Below are 7,924 nucleotides of genomic sequence, written 5' to 3' on the forward strand. Positions count from 1 at the left end.
GGGTTTTAAAGGAAAAAATCCTATCCTCTAAAATTTCTATGAAATTCCTCTAAGCCAAGCCAAAGGAGGCCTTACTGTACTATATTAATACCGTCAGACTCAGACATTGGGGATGGCCTCACAGGTGAGTAATATCCATGATACACATGGATATTACCAGGATTTACATATACTTCCGAGCCGTAGACTTCCGTTTTTCCCCACAGTTTTTGACCCTGCAGACCCAGTTCCCTCTGAGCGGAAGCAACGTTTTGCCGCTGACAGAACCGCGTTGACAACTGCAGATAGACTGGTTTTACTTTGATTGTTCACACTCGAGAGTTTCTCCTCGAGAAGACACCCGCCATATTTTAACTCTTGGCTCAGCGCACAGCATTTTGGCACTGCGTCAGTTTGCACACACCATTTTGACATCTACTAACAGATTGCTTGCTTGCCATTCAGGCGAACATTTCCCAAAACGTATGGCAGCAGACCGTGGAGAAACATGGTAGTTGGATGATGCGCAATCGTTCACCGAATTAACAAAAGGGTGCCATCAGGAAATAATTCGCAGAGCTACCATGACCAACAAGATTCCATTCAAACATCGTTCTTCACACAGTGCCGCTTGCAAGTGAGAACTGATGCCGACTGTTCGGATTTGACCGGTCAAACCCTTATTTATGAGCTCGTCCGCATGAATATCCGAGAGAATACACAGATCGACAGAGAAATCAGTTCATCCACAGGCCAATAATGCAAGGTCGCCATCACCATGCAAGACCATGCTAACTTGCTTCCAAATGTGTGGTACATCAAAGTCAGAACTCACAAGTCACAGGGATAAAAAAAGGGATGATGTTAATGTGCTACTCAAAAGGCTTCCATTTGGCGCTGCCGACACCGGACTCGGATCACTCCATCCTCTGGTGGTAGACATTGAGGACATAGCTGTTCAGGAGGTCGCCGAACGTCTTGGTCGAGAATTCCTGCACCACGCGGTCGCGTGCTTGTTTGCCCATCCGGACCGCTAGATCGTGATCGCTCACAAACTTCAGCATGGCTTTTGAGAATTCGATGGGGGAAGGATCGCACAGAAACCCTGTCGCCTCGTTCACTACTGTTTCCACTGGACCACCGCTGTTGCATGCGATTACAGGCTTGTATGCTGCCATGGCTTCAAGAGGAACAATGCCAAAATGCTCGTCCTGGACATAGTAGTGTCAGACATGTAGGCTGAATTAGAATAATCTGCTTAGATTGGTAAAAGTCTTGCGCAAATGGTGGTACGCATTATTTACCTTTGGAGTGTACAACACACAAAGGCAGTTGGAGAGAAGCTCGTTTCTTTCAGATGAAGAACAAGATGTCACGAATTTAACATGTTCAGAAACACCCTCAGTCGCTGCCAATCTTTTGAGCTCCTCAAGGTATTCAACGTTTTCTTTGAGGCGCTTATCGTACCCACCTTCAGCATAAAAAACGTAAGAAAACAGTGGCCAGTGGTTAATAGTTTAATACTGTTTAATAACTCAAGATGTAGTACCGTTAAACCTGTGAATAAAGGGGGGAAATAACACATAAACAAACATCACCTGCCACTGTTAAGCTTGCTTCCCGCAGAGCATCACCAGGTTGCTTAGAAACAACTGACCGGAGCAAAGCAAATGCTGAAATGGCTAGACCAAGATTCTTTTTTCTCTCAAACCGGTTAATTGAGAGGAAATTCAACCTGACAGAAAGATGACAGTTCAGCTTCGCTACACCAAACGAGGACAAAATACAAGAGAGACAGCTATTGTATACTAAAATCTGAACGAATAGAACCTAAATGAGTCACAAAGAGATATACAAGCATGAAGTTACTTATAATCATGAGGTTCATGAAACTGCTCAACTGAGACCGCTGGGTATAGGACACCAGGCTCGACTCCTCTAGCATGAAGACCACAAAAGGTCCTGGCAAAAGTTGCCGCGGTGAACTTACTGTTGACTAGAATCAAATCTGCCATACCTAATATATATGCAAAAAAGAATAACCGCTACAATTAGGATGCCAGTAGATCTCTCAACATATAATCAAAGGAAAGTCAAAACATAAGTATAGATACAGTTCCGGATGCCCAGGACAATACCAGTCGTGGCTTCCTCAATCATGTCAATTGGCTTGCGATATAACCTCCGAAGAATTGTTGTATGTTGTGCAAGCAACAGATCAGGAAAATGGCAATAAAAAATTGTCTGAAAATGCAACAAAAAAGTATCTCAGCACATAGCTGCAATTAGAGCACACTAAATTACTTCAAATAAGATATAAGTACCTTTGATGATGCCTTTAGTTTAAGAAGTGGAATCACAACAGAAACCTGGTCTACCAATATGATATCAAAGGAGGGCCACCAAAGTAGCACGCAGAGTGCAACAAAAATGCAGCGAAGATAAGCACAGACAGCATGAAAGCGGTAAAACACATGACGAGGCAGGAAATCTCCATATACTGTAACTGGGAATGTACCTGGAAAAGAGACAGAGAAGTCCAATAAAACTTGTATACACGCATCATAAGCATTGCTTACCATAAATATTACCCAATACTATACATGTGGAATATTACAAAAACACTCCCTCCGTAAATAAATATAAGAGCGTTTATATTTCTTTACAGAGGGAGTACTATGCATGGAACATTTTGCAGGAACTGATGGAAATAGAGTAGAACATCTACTCCAGATCAAGTCTGCCACAAATACTTACAAAACATCAATGCAAAAAAAAGATGTAATGCAACTCAGACATGGATAAATTTGAGAAGCAGGTCTATCAGACTTTCAGCGAAATAACATAGATATAGTTCAGAGATTTACCAGAGACTGTTTCCTCAAAGCACCGATTTCTGTCATGGTGTGATGTGAAAACGTGAACATCGTGCCCATGGGCAGCAAGCTGACATGCCGCATCAACTATCAATCTCTCAGCACCACCTACATCAAAAGCGTTCTTTAAATCCTATTACAGGTGTTATCATACATTGTGCATATGCTATATCACGCCTGCTACAATGCTTCTGTACACACTTTGTAACTGAAAGTGTCATATTGCTGAAGTGCAATCCCACGCTGAAGTCATGTAATTGCTCCTAGTTTCTTCAAGTAAGCTAATTATAAGCTATCACTAGAAACACCAATTCGTATGAAAAGGAAACATCACTTCGCATACTCTTATACCACACCTGAATGACCACCAGTCTACTCGAATCTGGTACAGAATTGGGGATCTCCTAGACGTGCGGAGAAGCTCAGTGATGGCGTCCTCCTTGAAGAATCTAGGGACACTACCAGATCAGGGACTCAAGCTTCTAGCTGGGGGAGTTTAAGAAGTCACGTGATCTACTCGATCCTCCCAACTCCATGGCGTCAGATTCAGACGAACTGCATCTAGCGATCGGGTGTGGTGAGAGGAGGAGGGTGAGGGGTCCGTACCGATTCCAAGGTCGGGGTGGATGACAGCAATCTTAAGCTTCTTCGTCTTCGTCCCCGACGACTCCCCGGCGACTCCTGCCGCCGCCGCCATCGCTTCCAAGGACGGCGCCGCGGCAGGAGAAGGCAGGGCGGGACGGGGCCGCGCGGAGATGGTAGAGAGGGATGGGATCGAGCTGTGGAGGGCCGGCAGGGGGGGGGGGGGGGGGGGGGGGCGCTGGGGACGATCGGCGGACCGGAGGGCGGAGCTCCGTCGGCGGAGGAGCAGTCGAGCGGGCCAAGGAAAGCGGGGCGGCGTGCGTGCGTTGTTTTCAGCCAGGGGTAAATTTGTCCTTTTCCATCTGTAATTGAGGTCTATTTCAAAAACTATCTCTAATTGAGATAGAATTAACTACATGTTTATTGTCAAAAAAGTACTAGTAATTTAACTAAAGGTTGATGTTGCTGTAAAAATTACTCCCTAAACGCTCTTATATTTCTTTATGGAGGGAGTACTAAATATTGATACTGAAACTGCTGTGCGGACGACAGTTGATCGTTCGAACTTTCGTGAATGGTGCTATCTCGTTTTGCTCTACGCATGAACGGATTGATTTGCACCACTCATAATTTGTCGTGTGTGTAGCAGCGCTCTATTGATTTTACTCTTCATATGAGGTATTTATCGATTGGCGGGGGTAATTTATTAAGTGCAAAGAAACGTGGGGCATTTTGACAAGATAGTCTAAGTTAAGTCAATGATTTAGCCACTTAATTCACCGACTTAGCAGTGGTTGACACGTGGGCAAGTGACTTAAGTCCGAGGATGTGGGTTTTTTTTATCCGAGCAGAGCAAACACGGATCTATGTTATCAATTAGCCCTATGCATAAGGTATCACAAATTAATTATTCTTCCCCTCCCCTCCTTCCCCTCCTTCCAATTTTAGAACGAGTTACTTAGGCCCCGTTCGGAAGTTGTCTGGCTTCCCAAAATCGCCGGCTCCTGCTCCGTATTCAGGCAGCTAGCTTCTCGAAGGAGCAGCGAATCGTTCGGCTGGCTGCAACCGCTCCTGCTCGCAAACATGGGCTGGTAACCCAGGAAACTAGGCTAAGGCCTGTTCGGCCACTACTTGGGCCAGGTTCTGTTGGCCTAGTGCTCGGTTAGCGAGACGCGCGGTCGCTCGGGCATGTTTGCTCTGATCGAAACGGTATGCAAAATCACTTCGAGGTGGCATTCTAGCTGTAATATTGAGGAACTTCCACTTCTGATTTTTTCGAAGCTAGGCCGGTGCTGCTCCCCGTCTCCAAAATTTTTGCACTGGAGGATTCACGTCTCCGCGAAGCGGTCTTCTTGGAGCGGGAGCGTTCGGGCTAACTTCTCGCGACAATTTTAGGAAGCTGGCTCACGGAGAGCTTCCGAACGGGCCCTTAGTGCCTGTTAGAAGCTCTCCTCTGACTTCAAATGACAAGCTTCAAGCGTGCAGTCACACCTAAACTTCCTAGCTCCGAGGAGCTAAAATCCGACATCACATGGCCTCCTTGATAAAAAAACAGGGCGGATAAATCCGAGACCTGGGATTTGAGTAACGTGAAGTTGGAAGATTATTGTCGATTTAACATAATCAAGTGGAAGATACATGTTTGCTTCTCCCCCGACCTCCTCATCATCTCCATTCAGATCCCTCTTCCTAGGAGTTCCTCCGCTTCCTTCCAATTGTTGGAAATATGCCCTAGAGGCAATAATAAAAGCATTATTATTATATTTCTTTGTTCATGATAATTGTCTTTATTCATGCTATAACTGTATTATCCGGAAATCGTAATACACGTGTGAATACATAGACCATAATATGTCCCTAGTAAGCCTCTAGTTGACTAGCTCGTTGATCAACAGATAGTCATGATTTCCTGGCTATGGACATTGGATGTCATTGATAACAGGATCACATCATTAGGAGAATGATGTGATGGACAAGACCCAATCCTAAGCATAGTACAAAGATCGTGTAGTTCGTTTGCTAGAGCTTTTCCAATGTCAAGTATCTTTTCCTTTGACCATGAGATCGTGTAACTCCCGGATACCATAGGAGTGCTTTGGGTGTATCAAACGTCACAACGTAACTGGGTGACTATAAAGGTGCATTACAGGTATCTCCGAAAGTGTCTGTTGGGTTGACACGGATCGAGACTGGGATTTGTCACTCCATATAACGGAGAGGTATCACTGGGCCCACTCGGTAATGCATCATCATTATGAGCTCAAGGTGACCAAGTGGTTCATCACGGGATCATGCATTACGGTACGAGTAAAGTGACTTGCCGGTAACGAGATTGAACAAGGTACCGACGATCGAGTCTCGGGCAAGTAACATACCGATTGACAAAGGGAATTGTATACGGGGTTGATTAATCCTCGACATCGTGGTTCATCCGATGAGATCATCGTGGAGCATGTGGGAGCCATCATGGGTATCCAGATCCCGCTGTTGGTTATTGACCGGAGAGTCGTCTCGGTCATGTCTGCTTGTCTCCCGAACCCGTAGGGTCTACACACTTAAGGTTCGGTGACGCTAGGGTTATGAAGATATGAATATGCAGTAACCCGAATGTTTTTCGGAGTCCCGGATGAGATCCCGGACGTCACGAGGAGTCCCGGAATGGTCCGGAGGTAAAGAATTATATATAGGAAGTGCTGTTTCAGCCACCGGGACAAGTTTCGGGGTTATCGGTATTGTACCGGGACCACCGGAGGGGTCCCGGGGGCCCACCGGGTGGGGCCACCCGTCCCGGGGGGCCACATGGGCTGTAGGGGGTGCGCCTTGGCCTTCATGGGCCAAGGGCACCAGCCCTACTAGGCCCATGCGCCTAGGGTTTCCACCACGGAGGAGTCCAAGTGGTGGAAGGCACCCCGAGGTGCCTTGGGGGGGAGGGAAACCCTCCCCTGGCCGCCGCACCTAGGAGATTGGATCTCCTAGGCTGCGCACCACCCCCCCTTGGCCCTCCTATATATAGTGGGGGAGAGGAGGGATTTGAGAGACCAGCCTTTGGTGCTTCCTCTCTCCCCGTTACGTCTCTCTCTCGTAGTATAGGCGAAGCCCTGCTACTGTGACACCCTGCATCCACCACCACGCCGTCGTGCTGCTGCATCTTCATCAACCTCTCTTCCCCCCTTGCTGGATCAAGAAAGGAGGAGACGTCATCCGTTCCGTACGTGTGTTGAACGTGGAGGCACCGTCCGTTCGGTGCTTGATCATCGGTGATTTGAATCACGTCGTGTTCGACTACATCATCCCCGTTCTTTGAACGCTTCCGCTCGCGATCTACAAGGTACGTAGATGCATCTAATCACTCGTTGCTAGATGAACTCCTAGATGGATCTTGGTGAAACGAGTAGGAAAAATTTTGTTTTCTGCAACGTTCCCCAACAATGGCATCATGAGCTAGGTCTATGCGTAGTTCTCTTGCACGAGTAGAACACAAAGTAGTTGTGGGCGTTGATTTTGTTCAATATGCTTGCCGTTACTAGTCTTATCTTGATTCAGCGGCATCGTGGGATGAAGCGGCCCGGACCGACCTTACACGTACTCTTACGTGAGACAGGTTCCACCGACTGACATGCACTAGTTGCATAAGGTGGCTAGCGGGTGTCTGTCTCTCCTACTTTAGTCGGATCGGATTCGATGAAAAGGGTCCTTATGAAGGGTAAATAGCAATTGGCATATCACGTTGTGGTCATTGCGTAGGTAAGAAACGTTCTTGCTAGAAACCCATAGCAGCCACGTAAAACATGCATACAACAATTAGAGGACGTCTAACTTGTTTTTGCAGGGTATGCTATGTGATGTGATATGGCCAAAAGGATGTGATGAATGATATATGTGATGTATGAGATTGATCATGTTCTTGTACAAGGAATCACGACTTATATGTCGATGAGTATGACGATCTACAAGGATGATCATGGAGCCCCAAGATGGAGATCAAAGGAGCTGTGTGATATTGGCCATATCATGTCACTATTATTATTTGATTACATGTGATGTTTATCATGTTTTGCATCTTGTTTACTTAAAACGACGGTAGTAAATAAGATGATCCCTTACAACAATTTCAAGAAGTGTTCTCCCCTAACTGTGCACCGTTGCTACAGTTCGTCGCTTCGAAGCACCACGTGTTAATCGGGTGTGATAGATCCTTTCGTTCACATACAACGGGTGTAAGAAGTTTTACACATGCAAAAAACACTTAGGGTTAACTTGACGAGCCTAAGCATGTGAAGACATGGCCTCGAAACACAGAGACCGAAAGGTCGAACACGAGTCGTATGGAAGATACGATCAACATGGAGATGTTCACCGACGATGACTAGTCTGTCTCACGTGTTAATCGGACACGGATTAGTTGACTTGGATCGTGTAACACTTAGATGACTAGAGGGATGTCTAATCTGAGTGCGAGTTCATTAATAATTTGATTAGATGAACTT

General features: G+C 46.1%; 1 protein-coding gene across 1 annotated transcript; it reads right to left on the reverse strand.

Annotated features, from left to right (window-relative positions):
* Positions 1–642: 642 nt before the first annotated feature.
* LOC125537614 (UDP-Glycosyltransferase superfamily protein) lies at positions 643–3,665 on the reverse strand. Its single transcript, XM_048700940.2, has 8 exons — positions 3,462–3,665; positions 2,847–2,963; positions 2,304–2,497; positions 2,118–2,223; positions 1,849–1,996; positions 1,578–1,714; positions 1,284–1,450; positions 643–1,190 (listed from the first exon to the last, which is right to left on the reverse strand). The coding sequence occupies exons 1-8, from the start codon at positions 3,550–3,552 to the stop codon at positions 897–899; spliced, it is 1,254 nt and encodes a 417-aa protein (XP_048556897.1). The 5' UTR covers positions 3,553–3,665; the 3' UTR covers positions 643–896.
* Positions 3,666–7,924: the final 4,259 nt, after the last annotated feature.

The sequence above is a fragment of the Triticum urartu genome, chromosome 2A, assembly GCF_056163025.1.
Source record: "Triticum urartu cultivar PI428250 chromosome 2A, HENAU_Tu73, whole genome shotgun sequence".
Lineage (NCBI taxonomy): Eukaryota > Viridiplantae > Streptophyta > Magnoliopsida > Poales > Poaceae > Triticum > Triticum urartu.

Bases quoted from the DNA above. Each gene is read 5' to 3' on its own strand.
- LOC125537614 (XM_048700940.2), bottom strand. From the start codon at position 3,552: ATGGCGGCGGCGGCAGGAGTCGCCGGGGAGTCGTCGGGGACGAAGACG. The intron at 2,224-2,303 runs GTACTTATATCT...TTGCATTTTCAG, and splicing joins AACTAAAGGCATCATCAAAG to ACAATTTTTTATTGCCATTT. The intron at 1,451-1,577 runs GTGATGTTTGTT...TTTATGCTGAAG, and splicing joins AGCAAGCTTAACAGTGGCAG to GTGGGTACGATAAGCGCCTC.